The sequence below is a fragment of the Solanum lycopersicum genome, chromosome 5 (genome assembly GCF_036512215.1).
Source record: "Solanum lycopersicum chromosome 5, SLM_r2.1".
In the NCBI taxonomy this organism is placed as follows: domain Eukaryota; kingdom Viridiplantae; phylum Streptophyta; class Magnoliopsida; order Solanales; family Solanaceae; genus Solanum; species Solanum lycopersicum.
This window is the reverse complement of record NC_090804.1, coordinates 16423819-16443950: the sequence shown is the minus strand read 5'-3', so window position 1 is coordinate 16443950 and position 20132 is coordinate 16423819. Positions and strand designations below refer to the sequence as shown.

The 20132-nt window shown below is 33.6% G+C and overlaps 1 protein-coding gene across 1 annotated transcript; it reads right to left on the bottom strand.

Annotated features, from left to right (window-relative positions):
- Positions 1–10609: 10609 nt before the first annotated feature.
- Positions 10610–12652, bottom strand: LOC101257664 (aspartyl protease family protein 2). The gene has a single exon (XM_004239204.5). The coding sequence runs from the start codon at positions 12376–12378 to the stop codon at positions 10798–10800; it is 1581 nt and encodes a 526-aa protein (XP_004239252.2). The 5' UTR covers positions 12379–12652; the 3' UTR covers positions 10610–10797.
- Between the last annotated feature and the right edge of the window lie 7480 nt (positions 12653–20132).

Here is a 20132-nt window from a genome sequence, read left to right as displayed (position 1 = left end):
GCAGATGCATTAAGTAGAAAAGCAGGGAGCATGGGAAGTCTAGCTCACTTATAGGTTTCTAGACGCCCATTGGCTAGGGAGGTTCAGACTCTGGCTAATGACTTTATGAGGCTAGAAGTACTAGAGAAGGGAGGATTGTTGGCCTGTGTGGAGGCAAGATCTTCCTTTCTTGAAAAGATTAAGGGAAAACAGTTTACTGATGAGAAACTGATCTGAATTCGAGATATAGTATTACGAGGAGAGGCCAAAGAGGCAAAAATTGATGAGGAAGGCGTTTTGAGAATTAAGGGAAGGGTATGTGTGCCCCGCGTCGATGATTTGGTCCACACTATTCTTATAGAGACTCATAGTTCAAGGTATTCTATACATCCTGGTGCAACCAAGATGTATCGTGACCTAAAGCAACATTTCTGGTGGAGTAGGATGAAGCGTGACATTGCTGATTTTGTTGCCCAATACCCGAATTGTCAGCAGGTAAAGTATGAACACCAGAGGCCCGGAGGAACACTTCAGAAAATGCCCATTCCTGAATGGAAGTGAGAAAGAATTGCAATGGATTTTGTGGTTGGTCTTCCAAAGACATTGGGTAAGTTTGATTTTATTTGGGTAATTGTCGACAGATTAACTAAGTCTCTCACTTCATTCCGGTTAATGTGACTTACAATGCAGAGAAGTTAGCCAGGCTCTATATCTCAGAAGTCGTTCGTTTGCATGGAGTTCCACTTTCCATCATATCAGATAGAGGTACGCAATTTACTTCTAAGTTTTGGAGAACATTGCATGCTGAATTAGGTACTAGGTTGGATCTTAGTACTGCATTTCACCCTCAAACCGATGGTCAGTCTGAAAAAACGATTCAGGTTTTGGAGGATATGCTTCGTGCATGTGTGATAGAGTTTGGTGGTCATTGGGATAACTTCTTACCCTTAGTAGAGTTTTCATACAATAATAGATACCACTCAAGTATTGATATGGCCCTATTCGAGGCACTGTATGGGAGGAGATGTAGATCTCCCATTGGTTGGTTTGATGCATTTGAGGTAAGACCATGGGGTACCGATCTCTTGAGGGAATCTTTAGAGAAAATGAAATTTATTCAAGAAAAGATTTTAGAGGCTGAAAGTAGGCAGAAGGAATATGCAGATCAGAAAGTTAGGGACTTGGATTTTATGGAGGGTGAACAAGTCTTGCTGAAGGTTTCACCCATGAAAGGGGTGATGCAGTTTGGTAAGCGAGGTAAGCTTAGTCCGAGGTATATTGGTCCATTTGAAGTTCTGAAGCGCGTGGGGGAGGTGGCTTATGAATTGGCATTACCTCCAAAACTCTCAGGAGTGCACCAGGTATTTCATGTGTCTATGTTGAAAAGATACCATGGGGATGAAAACTACATTATTCGTTGGGATTCAGTTCTTCTTGATGAGAACTTGTCTTATGAGGAGGAGCCTGTTGCTATTTTAGATAGAGAAGTCCGCAAGTTGAGATCAAGGGAGATTGCATCCATCAAGGTTCAGTGGAAGAATCGGCCAGTTAAAGAGTCCACTTGACAAGAGGAGGATGACATGCAAGAAAGATATCCACATCTTGTTACAGATTCAGGTACTCTTTCTCGCCCTTGTTTTTCTTTTTGTGATTGTTCGGGACGAGCGATGGGTAAATTGATATCTATTATAACGACCTGTTTAGTCGTTTCGAGCAGTAGAATCATTTGGGATAAAAACTGACTGGGTCGACGGATCACGCGACAGACCGTCATGGTCATGACGGACCATCATGGACTCCGTCGTCCCACACTTGCGAAATTCTCCTGTAGCTCCCTTCATTACCCTCAACGACAGGTAGGACGAAGCGTCATGAGCACAACCAATCGTCGAGGATCTCCGTTCCAAAACACTTAAACTCAAAAATCTGGGTACTGGATCAACTCTCTAAGCTTCGCGACGGAACTGCAGTATGGACCGTTGTAGATACGACGGACCGTCACAGACCTTTTTACTGAATTTGACTCTCTGAACTTTGTGACGGACCTACAGGACGGACCGTCGCAGGTACAACGGGCCGTCATGAGTTGCGTAACCCCAACTGGGTCGGATTTCTGCTAAGAGTTTTAAAGGGGTGTTTTGGACCATTCATGCTTATAATTATGAAATTAGTGGGGTAAGTTTAATAATGCACTTACTTGGGGGTTAAAGGAGGTAACTTTGTAATAAATAATGGGTTACTTTTATCATAATGAATTATATGATAATTAGGGTAAAAGAAAAAGAATTTGGAGAAGGAAAAATAAAAAGCACAGAGAGAGGGAGAACGAGCGAGAAAAAGGGAGAAACGAAGAGGAAAGCAAAGGCATTGAGAAGTAGCTTGCTTGATCACAATTCTTCGATGGAGGTAGGTTATGGTTTATGCTATTTCATAGTAAACTCTAAATAGCGGTTGATATGTATTGAGTGGTTTTGTAAAGTCCTCTATATGCTTAATTGTGTGGTTGTATGTTGTGATTATGTACTTGTGGTGGATTATAATGATGATACTGCTGAATCCTAAAACCTAAGTCCTCTAAATTAAGATGATGTATTGACATAAAAGAGGCTTGATGAACTAAAGCAATGAGGTAAATGGATCGGGTGTCACGAACCGACACGTAGTATTAGGGGATCGGGTGTCACGAACCGACACGTAGTATTAGGGGATCCGGTGTCACGAACCGACACGTAGTAGTAGGGGGATCGGAGTGTCACGTGCCGACACAGTAATAATGAAGAGAATGAATCTTGAATCATGTTAATATACTCAAATTCAAAAAACCTTTTTCCCAAATGAGTATGGTGTGGAGGCTTGAGTCCTCATAGGTGTGCTTGGTGTTGTTGCCAATGGTTCTTGTACTTGTTGTTGTCACCTGTTGAGTATTGTAGTTGATTTTATATTATTACTCGATGTATATTGCTTTCTATTCTAGGTTGATCGATGATACTTACTCAGTACGTGTTCCCTGTACTGACCCCTACTTGTATTTTCTTTCTTGTTATTTGTGGAGTGCAGCAAACGTTCCTTCAACTTCGACTCGTCCGCAACTCTATCCAGTTTCCAGTATATCAGATTTCAGGGTGAGCTATTATTCCTAGCTCGAACTGGATTCTTTCCTTCACGTCTTGATGTCTTGAAGATCTGACATGGACCATCTCTTTTACTTATTTTAGTTTCTTAAATACTCTTAGATTAGAAATTTGAGGATAGATGTTCTTGGTGTGATTACTTCCAGATTTTAGGGATAATAGTTGATAAACTTTAGAAGCTTATTTATTGGTTTTATTAATAAGATTTTGAGTCTTCCGCATTATATTTTGTTAATTATGGTTGAAATATTGGCAAATGTTGGGGTTTAGATTTGTTGGTCCGCTTACATAGGAGGATAAGTGTGGGTGCCACTCGCGGCTCGTTTTGGGTCATGACAGTACCCGTAATAGGCTATCCTAAGAGAATATTGGGATCTTCATTAGACATATGATTTTCCGAAATGTTACATTATCCCCAATTTAGGAACATTTATCCCCGAATGACATTTACACATCATTTAAACAAAGAGGTGACTTTCGTAAGTTACTTTGTCATACTTAAACGTTTCTCTTTTGTGAATATCTGATTCACACTTATTTGGATGATGCACATCTTTCAAGCTTGTATGAAGCTTCATATTTGAGATTAAAGAATTTCCTTCTCAATCACACTTAACTTAATGCACATCACAATTCATGCAACATAGAAACCATGCATATGCTACACAAAAACAACAACATAAAATGCAACATAACTTCGTTTTAACTCACATAGTGCTATTATAAGACATACAATTAGGGACTTACCACATCAAATCCACTAAAGCTCTTAAACTTAGAGTTTCTTAACGTAAACCAGACTTAAAAAGAGTATATCTAACCTCATAGATAACATTCTTATTTACCTTAGATTTGAACCTAATGAAGCCCAACGTAATTTCAAAGGGACTTGCCACTATGCCATCTATTTCTCTACATACCTCTTCGGCCTTAACATTGTCTCCTATGGGAGTACTAACTAGAAACGGTTCATGTAAGATCTCAGGAAGTATGTAAAATTGATTAGCCACAAAAGGAGTTACCATATACAAGGTAGATCCTGGATCTAATAATGCATAAACAGGAAAGGAGAAGACAAGAAAGTTACCATTATCCACATCCGTGGACATCTCTTGTTCCTCTCTTCTTTTCAATGCATAGAACCGGTTTCTCTTGGGGTGTTCAACTACAATATTTGGCCGAGGCTGAGCATCTGCCTTGGACTATTGGATTTGAACCACGCCCATATCATTTTAGCCCAACTTATTTGGAAACAGAAGCCTTACTACCCTGTTTCTATAGTCTGTTATAGCATAACACTTATGAAGCAAATCCATGTCTAAGCCATATTCTTGAGTTGGTATGCAGCCAACTTAGCCTTCTCCTCCTCATCAATACTCATAGCAGACTTTTAGACATTACCATGCATTCAAATCCATGCGAACAACCATACTCACCACACGTCTTTCGTCCACGTTGGTCATTTCCATTATGGCCCCTTCTTGGGAAGGCCAGATCTTGAGCCTGGCGCCTTAGACTACTTGGATTTACTAATTCTTGTGTGTATTCTTCTATGAGTTCACACAAGAAGAAAGTTAGATACTTATAATGACACAAATTGTCAAAGCTCTAGATAACACGATAAAGAGTAGAAGAAGGGAGAATTTCCTATCATCGTGTAGTCTCTAAGTCGTGATTGTGGCGCGCTTCACAACCATAAGTTAGAAACAACGTAACGTGACTGTGCTTAGCTTTAGATCCTAGGTAATTTAACCTCATGCTATGATACCAAGTTTTTCATGACCCAGATTCTGGAATCCAAATTTCAACCGGCGTTGTTGACCTCTCAGAGGTCACAGACAAGCCTCATCTTGCATTCATCACATTCATATGGTTAACTTTAGCAGAAAAATTAAAACTTTTAAACGTCTAAAAAATACATAGACTTCATATAGTTATTTTATGAATTCATCATATACTAAGCTCAACATAAATGTAACAACCATCTATCATAAGAATTAATTTCAAACAGAATAAGAATATATCATAAATACGTTTTCCAAAGACGGCCTTATTACAAAAGCTTTAAAATGAAAGTACAAAAGAAATGCTAGGGACAACATCCACAAGCTTTGCATAAAACTAATGCTATACTAAAACTGTAGCATCCTCGAAATCAAGAGGACCTACCAAATGGTCTGGAGAAACGCTGATGTCCAAGCCGTTGCAAGAGTCCTCAATCTGTCCCACAACCTGCATCTATAAAATTGTAAATAGTAGGCGTTAGTACACCACTTGTGCTAAGTATGGGTGTTTGCACACATACACATAAGGCTATGCATGATCATAGAAAGTTCTTCCTAAACAATATGTTATTTCTGGAAAGCCTAGTCACTAGACTTTCCAAAATCGTTAGTTGTGAATTGTGGTATGAATATGATGTATTTTAATGCATTCAAAGCACACAACTCATTTTCTATATTATTACAAGACATTAGTATCATCAAAATAATTTTAGAATATTTCGGGCGAAGATTTGAGATTTTTTATCCTTTTAGGCCGAGAGCTCCTCTTTGTACACTTAGATTATTTTTCAGTCTTTTTCTTCTTGTTGTTGTGTAGTTCAATAATTCTTTTGGTCCTATGTTTTACTTACAAGTGCAATGATTCATTGTAGTCCCATACCCCCAAAGAATGATGTAAGTAATCCAAAGACTAAGGAATGATTTCCCTACCTTATAGTGAGTCATTGTTTACAATATATATTCATTACCTTTTATAAGCAATTCTCTATTGATCATGCCATTGATTTCATTAATTTTATGTTTTATATATTATACATTTCATATACACGAGACTTTGCAATCGTTGATGTAGCATAAGACATCTCAAAAGAGGGCCTAACATATGGGACCTCAACACGAGGGTTTTCTTTAGCAAATAGAGAGTCTGCTTCATTCGTTCATTCGTACTTCACATTATTCATTTAATTCATTCGTAGGCTGATGTAAACACCAGCTATTCTTAGGATGCAGTTTAAGACTCTCATCGGGATCATCAAGTGCAATGACCAAGAATGACCTAATGTCATTACTTGAATCTGATTTCACCTTCTAATTGTCTTGCACAAACACCTTAGGTATCGTGTATTTCATTATCTTTCATACTTTATGGATGACCTCATTCTTTCTTTGGAAAACTTTAACTTTAACCGTCATAGATCATGTGAGCATCATGAAATCCAGTGTCTGTCCTACACCGAAAAGAGGTAAAATCACCGGCAAAAGTGACCTGAACATGCTAGAGTATATAGGGAGTCGAACCCTACTAGATCTCTATATTGGTAGTATAGGTTCAAAGTCTAGGATATATAAAGACACTCATACCCGGCATGCCGAACAGTCTCATCTCATGAGAGTTACGTGAGCCTCCGCCCTTCCCGAAAGAAGGCATCACCGCTCATAACTAGCCTATCAGTGCTTAGTATAAAGTTCCATTACATTCAACTCATACGCCATGGAAGTTGACTTCTAGTATGAGGACATCATAGCTCAATAGATGATTTCTCATCTCATCATTAGTATTAAGTATACATTAATCTCAATACTTTCGTTAGAGTGTTCATAGAGACTAATCACTTCTTTAGCTTTACACTCTCATAGGTGAGCGCGTTTTGGTAACATTTACTTAGGCTCATTTTAGATTGCTCTCATATTTCACATTAGCCTCTTATCATGTTGTCACCATATTAATTAACATTAGCACATTTGATTTTCATAAAACTCACCGCTTTACGTGAATGTTCATTTCTTCTTTTTCTTCTAGTGTTGACTCAAGCATTATGGAGGCCTGCTTCTAGATTGAGATTTACTTACTCTATTGATGACTAGTCATCCTTACTTTACATTGATGAAATGTGAATTTTTCTTACATATCATCCTTTGGTTTTAAAGAGACTAGTTTCACAAATTCTAACACCTTCATACATGAGTATTCTTTTAACATAGCAGCTTAGTTGTAAGTGAGACTTGTCTCACTTCCTTTAACACCCCATTCTGGTCACTTACTTACTTTAGACCCCTTTAATTATGTTATAACTCACATTACTTACTTACTTTAGTGTAGTAGATTCATATCATCGTTTATGGACGATGAGCACTTCATTCAATGAGTTTCATGAGTTCATATGTCATTTTTTATTGAGCATGTTGGCAGTTTTCCCGATGAGTGTCGTGCCCTTGGTTATGGATTCATTGATATTACTTTAGAAGTTCTTATATTGTCATTTGATACTCTAATTACACAAGATTTAGCATATGATTAGTATTGGCTCAAGATTTGGGATGTTAGACTAGCAAATTCATTCTTATTGGCATAATCCAATTTTACGTATGTTCTATTTAATTTGTCATATGTATGAACTCTTAGACAATCTTTTAATCATTTAAATAAGTTTTTATCCATTAGCATATATTCATTTTGACAAATAGAGTTAGCCAATTTTATTGGAACCAAATAGCCAATTCATTAAAGATATGATTTCATAGTGGATTTGTTAAGCCAATCTTAGTTCATGACTTTCGAGTAACATTTTAAAGTCGTAATGGATAGCATCATATTAACAATTGATGACTTTAACATCTTCGTAACGTCATATTAATAGCAAGTATGCACAACAGACCGTAACATCTTCATACATAACATTTTCGGACATATCTTTAACATAGTATCTTTCTTTTAATTTTTATAATAACACTTAGCAACAAAAGAGTCCAATTAATAGGTTCATTCAATCATTATTTAATAAAAAACGATACACATTAAGATCAGCCAGGAACACATACCAACAACATGACTTCTAACTTATTCAACATTGAAATCTTAACAAGGATACTAGGGAAATGAGTTCGACAAGAACGACAGGAAACAACCCTAGTTTTCAAGATCTTTGAATCATTAGAAAGAAAGTTCTCTTGGAGAAAGAAGTCCAGGAGAGAAACTCATACCTTATGTAGAACTTAATCTACGAAGACCGCCTTGAACGAAATCTTGAAGAAACCTTGAAATCGCCCTAGAGAAATCGATAAATTTTCTGCCTTTTTCTTGTGTTCGTTGCTTACTATTTTGCGTCCGTTTTTTCTATGGGTTTGAAAGTGATTTATACGTTTAAGAACTGATCTTGACTCATTCAACTTAGGGTTTAATAAGTTAATTAAATGAATTAATTAAACACTTACTAAAAAGGCCCTCCTAGGTTGACTAGAACTAGGAAAACACAAAATACTTGGGCAAATCTGAAATTTTTCGTAAGAATTTCATTTTTCCCCTTTAAATAAATTAATTAAATGGTTAATTTAATTAATTAAGGTGCCTAGGATAACTATTAAAGTTTCCTAAATCATTGGAACAAAAATTAACCCTTTTGGGCCATCCTAGATTAAGTACTAGGATGTTTCTTGAGTTATACTAGGTTCGTGTAAGAAGTTCGGTTTAAACCTTTAATTTAATTAATTAAATGACTAATTTAATTAATTAAGTGACCTAGGGTAATTACTATAGTACCCTTAAGTCGTTATAACCAAATCCTTTGAACCATCCTAGGTTAGGTACTAGGTTGTCTTTTTCTTGTCTTAATCGAAATCTTGTGATTTTGGTTTTGCCACTTTAAGTTAATTAATTAAGTTGATAAATTAATTAATTAAGTAGCCTAGGGTAATTACTAAAGTACCATTAAGTCGTTAGGATCTTAACTAACTCTTTGGACCATCCTAGGTTAGGTACTAGGTTGTCCCTTTCTTGTCTTAACCGAAATCTGAAAATTTCCTTTTTATTTTTTATTTTAGCCCTTTTAAATTAATTAATTAATTAGGTAACCAAGGAGAATTACTAAAGTACCCCTTAGTTGTTAGGACCATAACTAACATTTTGGACCATCCTTGGTTAGGTACTAGGTTGTCTCTTTAGCTAGTATTAGTTTAGTGTCAATCCGATTGTGGTCCTAGGTTGTCGGGTACCCTAATGGGTCCGATTTGGTTAGTCCTAGGTTATTTAGTTATTTTTGGAAGTAAGTTAGAGTCTAGAATTGGTAGGGAGGTTAGACCCCACATGGAGTGGTCCCTTGTGCACGTTTCCCCCCTAACTATCCTAACCGAATTCGGTTAGGCTGGTCCCCTCCTTTGGCAGCTTCTTCACATGTCTTGCGCATGTGCTTGCACATGGGTTGGTTGCACTTTCCTAACTAACTATTATTTATGGTTCATTTGGAAATATTTACTTATTGTCCCAAGGATCCTTACTATGTCCTTGGACACTGTTTAATCTACATGATCCTTTTAAATGGTCATGTGGAATTGTACTAGGCTTGACACTTGGATGCCTAGTACTTCAATATCTACTATGTGAATACTATTATTTTTAGCTTAGGGTCTTCCTTGCAGGTACAATTATTGAACATCAATTTTGGATTGGGGTATGACAATCCAAAAAAATATATTTCTTATTCGTATATAAAAAATTGGGTAATATCCCTTAGCCAATTTTTCTATACTATGCCCAATATTTCTCAATATTGGGCATTGAGGTGCCTATGTACCCCTAATAGACTATCCTAAGGGCATATTGGGGTCTTTATTAGACATATGAATTTCCGGAATGTTACAGCCAAATAAATCAATTGATTTTTAGGTCAATCTAATATTAAAGTGACCAAAATATTGATTATGTCTCGTATTTGAGTTTTATTCTACCTTATCAGAAGCAGAAGTCTACAACAAATGTCACTTCTAGAATATTCAATTGAGAAGAAACATATTTAAACTAACTATATTATTTGGTTAATTAAATGAAAAATGAATTAAAAGAAGGCTCAAATTAAAAGTTTTGCATAATTCTTAACTCAATTAAGAAAAAGTTCACGATATTATTCTTGGCATATCTAAGAAAAATTATTAGGAAGGAACGACTTAATTTTTATGCGATATATCGGGTAGTTTTACGAGATATTCATGTAAAGGATGAAAATTGCTCACTTTAAAATACTTGAAGGATGTTTTATGATAAGAATGATACTTTAAGGATGTAGTTTAAGTTTGAGGTATAGTTAAAAGATGTTTTCTGCTAGAAATATATTTTAAAGATGTAATTTAAGTTTGGAGTATAATTAAAGGATGTTTTTGACCAAAAACTCTTGGAAAAGCATAAACCAAAACAAAAAACATGGACTCAATCTAACCACCACCAAGAAACAGATGTGGAGAAGAAAATGATGCATTCTTGACATTATGAGCCTTAGCATTTAGCAGGTTCAACAGCACAAACTTGTGCAGATGTCTATACAATGTACGTAATAATCTAAATGAAATTCAACAAGAATATTATCTTTCCAGGATGGATCATTGTCGAAGAAATGGCTAATAGACGGGTGATTCTCCTCTTCCATTCAAAAGCAAGTATGTTGCTACCGCTCTATATAGATGAGAAAAATGTAATAAATTATAAAAACAGTCATTCAAACATGAGAGTTCTTGAAACTTTACTCGTATATGTTGTAGCTAGTTTCTGTCAAACGATGTATAATCATCTACACACCTAAAAAGTAAAAGAGAATGATAGAACCTACATTTGTATCTATTAAGTTGTAAAAAAAAATGAACATAATCCTTCCAATTCCCACTATGTTTACAGTTTTCCATCCTTGTAAGTCAGCATATCAGGCATCAGCACAGTTTGTTGGTGCATATCCCAGCCTAGACCTTTTTGTATCATATAAGATATGAAAATTCTGTTGTTGGTAGTTACCAATTATCGACATGGCAGAGTTAGGAGTACCTAAAATTGCTAAACAAACAATGTCTTCTGGATCAAGTTTGATGAAGTAGTTCTCGACGGGGAAATTCCATACAGCTCCATCACTAAAAGTTATTCCAAATGAGGGCAATTCAAGATTCTCCACTCCAGACACATTGTAACATGGTCTAAGAATGGGAAAATCTTGTATTAATGGATATCCTTTCACTTTGTTAACAAATGCCTCTTTTATCATCTCATATGCTGGTTCGACGAAATAACTCAAAGTGGTTCCTGAATCAATGATTGTGCCACCAACACCTTGTGGAGACATACTCCACGTCTCCTCCGGTATCTTTAGCACTTGGTCTCCAACTATGATCGATTTGATCTGCACATAGTAGAACGTTTCTGCGGGATTTTCTTTCCCACCAACTAATGAAGTGAAGTTCAAGTTTGGATGTTTCAAAAGCTCCTTATCTTCGCCAAAAATCAGTTTACTGCTGATACCAGAGTTGCTATTCCTATTGACTAGACAATACGAAAAAGAATGTCCATATAAAGATTGTAGCTGAGACGAAAACGAAAGTGGTCCTTTACCAAGTCCTAACAAACCTGCAGCACCATGAAACAAACCTCTATTCCAATGACCACAACCAAACATCACATTTTCCACTTTCTTGATCTCAGAGTTCCCACTAGGGGTTGTGAGATTAACGGAGAAAGTCTCAAGCGCGAAATCACCAGTCGTATTTGAGCTATCTCCATACCAATAGTAATAAGGGCAAGTTTGATTCTCAGTCTTACAAGGCTGTGGAGGGTCAGGAGATGAAACAAGATGACACATTGGATCATGACAAGTTATATTAGTAAAAGAAGAAGAATCTTTAGGATCATAATAAGGACCATTTTGTTCAAAACAATCGTAACAAGGTACACATTGAATCCAATTAAGATCACTACCAGTATCAAGAATCAAAGAGAAGTGCTTAGGAGGTGTACCAACAAAAACATCCATGAAATATTCCCCTGATCCATGACTCACCCCTGACTCCAACGTCGCCATTAGTTTTCCTGAAAGCTCAAATTGTGAAGAAATAACAGTTTTTTCACCCAATCTTGAAACAGAGTTTTGATTCTTTTTGTCAACAATCCTTGTATGCAATGTCTGAATTCTACCTAAATCCCTTGATGTAGACTCAAAAACAGAGTGTTTAGCTTCTCTAGTTTTACCAGCTGATCTATGCCTTAAATGAAACTTGACTGCTTCTTTTGGCTGAGCATCTTGACTAGTTTGTTCTTCTCGGGTTAACATACTTGTCGATTTTACATGATTGCAACCTGAGTTAGTAGAAGAAGAAACAACATTGAAACTTGGATGTTGAGGGAATTCAATACCAGAAGCACTAGTATTCAGATTGATCCCAAATTCCCTAGACACCACAAAACCAAATGAGAATAAACTCAACAAAACAAAAATTAAAATACTGAGCTTTGTCACCATTGGTATTACTAGTTTAGGGGGAAAATAAATGACTACATAAAAGATTCAGGTTCTTTATTCCAATATAAATTATCTGAATCAAGAAATCAAAAAGAAAATGTCAAGTGTAAGAAGAGAAGTTGGATTTTGTGATGGAAAAGAGAGAGAAAGAGAGGGAGGAGTTTTAAATGGAATTTGATGTTTGAAGAGAGACTTTGAACGCTGGCTTTTCAGATGGACAATTTTCCTCTCACGCGGTTTCTTCCTAGATCCTGTAATATATTTTTTTTAAAAAAAAAACTTTATCTTAAACTATTCGTAGTCTATATAGTTAGAAATCTCTAATTAAGTCTAATCTATAGTCATTTCTAATTTATTTATTATAGAGAGGGAGCGGACCCACTTGAATTCCGAGGGGTTCACCAGAATCCCCTCGACAAAAAAATTCACTATATGTTTAAGATATATTTTTTATATTTATATAGAAAAAAACTATAACATAGTAACAGCAGGTCACCTTTAAGTTAACTTTCACATCTAAAGTTTAATTCTTGGTGTGAGCATTTAATTTTTTTGAATTTATTTACGTATTTATATTTATATTTTTTGAACTCCTAAATGAAAATTTTAAATTTGACACGAACTATAGATATAATTATACATACTTATATACCATATATATAAATATATATATTGTTAGTGTATATATTTTAATTATGTTGATAAATTAATTAACTGAGCTGTATAAAGTATATTTGGTAACCGTCCTATAATTTAATATAGATAAAAGATATACATATCTTAGTAAATTTTCAAACTTTAACTAATATAGCCATCTTTATTTTCATGGTATTCTTGTCGTTATATCGCTTAAATGGAAATAGGAATTGAGTGCATATATCACAACTCACAACTACTTTCACCATCCATCAAAAGAATTTTTGTGTCACACTTGTCTGTTTTAAGTTAATTTCTTCTTTTTTGTTCTTTCGATTTTACACAACACGTTATAAATGGATATCTCAAACTTAGTGACTTTCTTCTCCAAAGTCCCCACTTAGCACACATTTTTTTACAACTTACAATAAATGTCGATTATTCTTCTATTTTGAAAATATTGTACTCCCCCTGATCGGATTTTACTCGTAAAATATTGACTTTAACATATTTTTTATATTTTAATAAAAATAGAATGATAATTTTATTAAATCATTCTTTAAACTAAATAAATTTAATGCTTTTAAAATTGCATCGAAAAATAACATTAGTTAATAATAAGTATAAATTAACATTTAAATGATAATATCTCGTGATTTTATTAATCAGATTAGTAAAAATGAATATATATTTTTGATCCAGCGAAAAAGTAGATAGGTGAATAATAAAACTTATATTATCTTAAAATATCTTATAGGAGTATCAAACAAAAAAAGTCATAGTGTTTCTAAGTTTTTCAATATTCTCTTATTATATATAGCTAGTTTACCATTTTTGTCCAATTATGGTGTTTCATGACTTGTCTTACGTGACTAACAACTAGTTCGAATACTAATCTTTTCACCAACTCCTTGTTATGACATTTTAATTTGGTGAACTTAAATATTAAAATTCTACATACTTAAAACCTTTTTTTTTTTTGACTTGAGAGTTGCCAAAAGAAAAAAAAAGGAGGGATAATTCTAGGGGATTTTATTTATTTATTTATTTTTGACAATCCAAGGTAATCATAAGTTGGACACAATTTTGAGAAAAATATAAATATCAACCAAAAGATAATTTGACTTTTCTGCTTTAATATTGATAAACAAATTTATATTTACTTTTATGCTTAAAGTAACACTAGAAGGACATGAATTTGATTAAAAAATTAAAAAATTACTTCAACATTGATATGATAATATATATATATATATTTTATCATTGTTGCTTGTTTACACTCCTATGGTCATAGTAGGTAAAGTAGCATTTCGTATTTGACTTCAGAGTATTGGATTGGTATTTAATTGAGGAATATTTTTTTTTATATTTTTTAAAAATGCATTTTATAAGATACAAGGGGAATAGATGCGTAGATTATAAGGTGAGAATTAAATTTTGACAGGTGAAAGTTGTCAAAATCGACCAATTGAATTATTAAAAATTTTTTAATGAAATAAGTTAATGTAATTTTAACGACTTTAAATTTATATTTATTGATAGCATGGAATTTCAATACAATTAATGTAGCTTGATATTTTCTTTATTTCAATTATGTGATATAATTTAATTGGACACAAAAAATATGAAAAACTTTGTAATGTTTCAAAACTTATCCTCAAAATAAGTTAAGTTATAAATAGAAGAGTATACTTTTATGATTTTTTGTGACCAAACATGTGTAAAATACTTTGTTTGTTCCTTTTAGACTAACTAAAAAAAAGTATTTATATAAATTGAGACAAGAGAGGTTCATATTTATTAGACCAATTGATAATTACAGCAAAAATACAGTAAAATTAGTTTATAAATAACCTAATTATATTGAAAATTTGAATACATTATAATTAAGTTTCTATTATAATGTACACTAACTACTTAACTAAACAGGATTACTCCCTAGCCCCTACTTCGTATTTCATGTTTTGCATATTTCAAAGGGCAATTAGTCAAATCAAAGAAACTTGAGGGAATTTTCCTTTATGAATAAAAAGTCAATTTATTTTGGTCTTTGATTCTTCCTCTTCCTATTTTATTATTTGGTCTTGACTATGTTGGTGCAAAAATGTGTTTCGACAATATTTTCAACTGTATGTTTGGATGAGATTTCGTATCCAGCTGCTTGAATTAACTTCTTAATTTTAAATAAAAATTGGTTGGATTAAATGATTTAGAGTTTTTTATTTTTTTAAAAAAAATAATTGGAAGACTGGGCATGCTTGGCCAAACATTTTAACCTAGAAACATGTTTTTCTTAGATCTGAGTAGTTTGGTCAATAAAAAAGTGTTTTCACGAGCTGAATCAATTTTTGAAATGGGTTGTATCTTAGTCAGTTCAGTTTAATTATAAGTACTATCGATTTTTTGTTTTAAAAATGTTAAATCGATAACAAACCAAATGATAGTTCTTATCGATTTATTTAACGGTTCGATTTTCAATTTAACCAATAAAAAAATGCTTTTCAACAAATTATAATTTGTTCAACAATTTAACGCGAAATAAAGATGAGAGGAATCAAATTACTCATTAAATGTAAAAATTATGCTTAGTGTAAAAATATAGCAAATACTCATAATTCGCGTTCCAACCCGTTTGTCATTCTTATTTCTTTAGGTTTTGACGTTGTGAACCCAAAAATTAAAGTAATACTAAAACATAAAGGGTAAATATAGAGAGCAGAGTTAAGTAATGTTTATTGTGTAGGGTCCTTATAGTTATAATGTAATTTCATGATTATAGTAATATTTTTTCTTTGACAATTGTGTATGACTAAAAATAAAATTAGTAAATTATTATATTTTTAATGGCTTACGGTTAATCCGATATTAAAAATTAATATCGAATTGATAAACTAATAATTTTTTTAATAACACCACCAAATAACATATAACTCTATAACCCAATAACAATAAGCCAATAACACTTTTTTGATTTAATTTATTGATTGGTTCAATTTTTACCCACCCCTATTTTTGAATGGCTATAAAAAAGCTAAAAAAATTGTGTTCTTGAAAGAAGTAGTGGAAACAAATATTTTTTAAAGATAAAAATATGCCTATCATAGATATATGCAAACATAAGCAATAAAAATGTACAATATAATTTTTTTTAATTTGCTTGTATGCTTTTAATTTAATAAGGAGTTTAAGAATAAAAACTATTGAAACTAAGGTAAATTAAATATTTTAATTTTAAATTAAAAATACGTAAAATATATATCAAAATATCTTTTGATATTATGACATAATTATATGATTTAAATTATAAATTTCTTTTGTAAGACAGATGCAAAATCTTTATCACATATTGGGGGTGATGATGAAGGAAAAATAGAAGTATGAAAAAGGGGTTGTTTGTCTGCCATTAACATGTCTAGAATGTTCAAAATTCAGAACCCTAAATCCTATTAGATACAATGTGTACAGAAATTAGACTAAAATTGGAAAATTGGTTGAGTTAGGAGCAGACAAACATGTTGTCCTTGCCGCCACTTATAATATTCTCCATTTTTCAAGTTACAAATTAAATAGTACTACTATAAACATTGGCCCTAGTAGTGGACTTGGACCACATGAAACCACCCACCCCCACATAACTACCTTTTTGGCCTTGTCTAGCCAACTTATACCTTTGACCCTCCAAAATATTAATATTGTTTCCCTCCCTATTAATTCTCTTCACTTGTTATGATAACTCATAGTTAGATCGATTAGTAAGACTTATTCGGATGGTTGAATATTGTAAATCAGAGATTTTAGTTTTTTATGATAGGCGAGAACTTTATTAATTCCTCTAGAGGTATTATAATAAGCTTGATTATTGATAATGAATAATTATGTTATTTGAAAATTTATATTTTATCAAGATAAAGAACTTTCGTGATGAAAAGTAGTTCATCAAATCTATTGTATCTAAAACATAAACATTACTAAATGTATACAGACACAATTTCAATATAAATTTTTGTAGTTAATGGTGTCAAAAAGATTATTGAGGTCAATGAAGCTAATGCGACACTAAATAATTAGTTTAATCAACGACGTCATTATTTATCTCTAATATTAAATGTATCTTGTAGTTGAAAAAACATTATTTCGTTGCTTAAAACTAATCGCGGTTTGTCCCAAAATGTATATATTAGTCATGACATCTTTACTTTTGCACAATTTTATAGTAAAATCAATCATATCGTCTCTAATTATTTTTATCTCATAATAACAAAATTGTCACTATAAAGTGTCATAGTATCGTTACTCGGTAGTCACAATTTTCATAAACACAAAAATAATTTATAAGTATTAATCAGGAATTGAGGTACAAAGATTATTGTTGTCACTAATTTCATAGGGGTGTCAAAAGAATCAGAAAAATTGATCGAACCACTCGAACCTAACGAACAGAATCAATTTAAGCCATTTTTTCAATAAAATTGAGGAATTTTCATTAAGTGTATAACTGTTTCGAACAATGGGATGATTTTTTTTGATTTATAAAAAAATTTGAAAAGTTTCCTAACTGAACCGAATTGTCACATCCCGAAATCACACTCTAGAAGTTAGGGTACAATCTCGGATTGTAACCAGCATACTCGATCTCTCGGAGGTCTTATACAAGCCCTTTCATATCATTCATCGCATAGACACAGTGAAAAGTAGTGCGAAATTAAAATTTTCGCAAAACATAATATAGTCTTCAAAAATCTCTTTCATATAAAAGTAATAGGAAATACTAAGTCTCAATCTCATCATCTTAAGACACCAGAATACTTGGGACACATCTCATACTTCAAAATACGAATATAGAAATACTTAGTCTATTACAATACTTTGAATGAAAACATAAAAGACATATATGACCTCGAGTCAAGTGAGGACATACGACTTCTCTTGTATGATCTTCTAAGTCCAAGACTTCTTCCCAAAGCTCTTCACCTACCAAGAACTATATACATAGATAAAAGCATGGAGTTAGTACAACCACATGTACTATGTATGTCATTATGCATAAAAATCATGAAAACGAACTTTTATTAGAAATATGCATCTTTTCATTTTAATAGCACTAGCAGCGGTGCATGATCTTAAAATCCACCAAATGGATGTAAATACAACCTTCTTAAATGGAGAGCTGGAGGAAGAAATTTACATGGAACAACCTGAAGGGTTTATAGTTCCTGGTAAAGAAAAGAAAGTGTGTAGACTTGTGAAGTCACTTTATGGACCCAAGAAAGCACCCAAACAATGGCATGCTAAATTTGACCAAACAAGGTTGACAAATGGATTCAAGATTAACGAATGTGTAAATGTGTTTACATTAAAAATGTTATGAATCATGAAGTGATTGTTTGCTTGTATATTGATGACATGTTGATAATGAGTAAAGAAATTGACGATATAAATGCTACTAAGTGCATGTTGTCCAACAAGTTCGATACTAAAGACTTAAGAGTTGCTGATTTGATCTTAGGGGTCAGGATTATCAAAACTAACCAGGGACTAGCATTATCTCAATCTCAATATATTGAAAAAGTATTGGATAAGTTCAAATGCTTGAATTTCAATGTTGTCAAAACTCCAATTGATTTAAGCTGTACATTTAAAAAGAATGAAGGTCAAAGTGACTCTCAATTGGAATATGCCAGAGTGTTGGGAAGCTTGATGTATATTATGAATTCCATGCGACCAGATATAGCATGTGCTATTAGTAAACTGAGTCGGTACACTAGTAATGCAAATTAAACTCACTGGATGGCTATGAAATGTGTGTTGGGTTATCTAAAATATACACAACATTATGCTTTGCATTATAATAAATATCCTGCAGTGATTGAAGGATATAATGATGCAAATTGGATGACCGGACCAAATGATGTAAAATCCACGAGTGGTTATGTGTTCATACTTGATGGAGGAGAAGTCTCTTGGAAATCGTCCAAACAGACATGTATTGCTCGCTCCACAATGGAAGCTGAATTCATTGCTTTGGATAAGGCTGGTGAAGAAGCGGAATGACTCCAGAATTTCCTAGAGGATATTTCATTCTGGCCCAAACCTATTGGACCAATTTGCATACATTGCGATAGTGAAGCAGCAATAGGTAGGGCAGGGAGCATTATGTACAATGAGAAGTCTCGTCATATACGACGGAGACATAACATCGTAAGAGAGCTGCTCTCTAGTGGAATTATCAAAATTGACTATGTAAATTCAAGCGATAATGTGTCAGATCCACTAACGAAAGCCTAGTGAGAGAGGCAGTCGAAAGATCATCTAAGGGAATGGGTTTACGGCTTAGGACAAGTCAGCATGACGATAACTCTACTCTAGCAGATTGGAGATCCCAAGAGATAGATTCAAGGAGAAAAACAGAGTTGTGGCTGACGGTTCGACATTGTCAATTAACCAATCCATTCTCATGATGAAGACAATGTTCAGGAAAAGGTTAAGACTTTAAGGCTTGTTAGTGAGGTAATAAAGCTTAATTTTTTTAATGATTTTCTAAGTTTGGTAGATTTGACAAAATAGTGTATCTACGAGATGACACGGTTAGAAATCACCTATGTGAGTGTGAAGTGGAAGCCGCTTCCAAGAGAATTTTATGTCAAAAGAGTATTCTCTATACACTCATGAACAAGGAGGTGTTCATGGCTGAAACGAACACAACCATAAGAATCATAAACAGTAAAGGGTTAATTGTGTGACATATGGTTGTCTAGGTATACACCAATGCTCGACTGTTCAAATATATCACATCTACCGATTGACCGAGTATCTCCGACATATTTCACTACGGAAAGTCCAAGGGGAAACCTACTTATCCAGATGCAATTAATCCTTGCTTGTAAAGTACACAATTGTCTGTGCATTCCTATGTTATAACAATTCCCAATCAATGTGGGGGATTGTTGGGTATGTTGCAAGAATTGATAGGAAATAGAGGGAAGGAGAGGAATTTGAAAAGTTGAGAACTTGAAAAGTCCTCTTATACTTTAATGAAAAAGACAATTGTCCCTCATCCGTAATGGAAAGGAAAATAGAAGATTTTAAATACATAAACACTCCTATTAATTGTTAAGAGG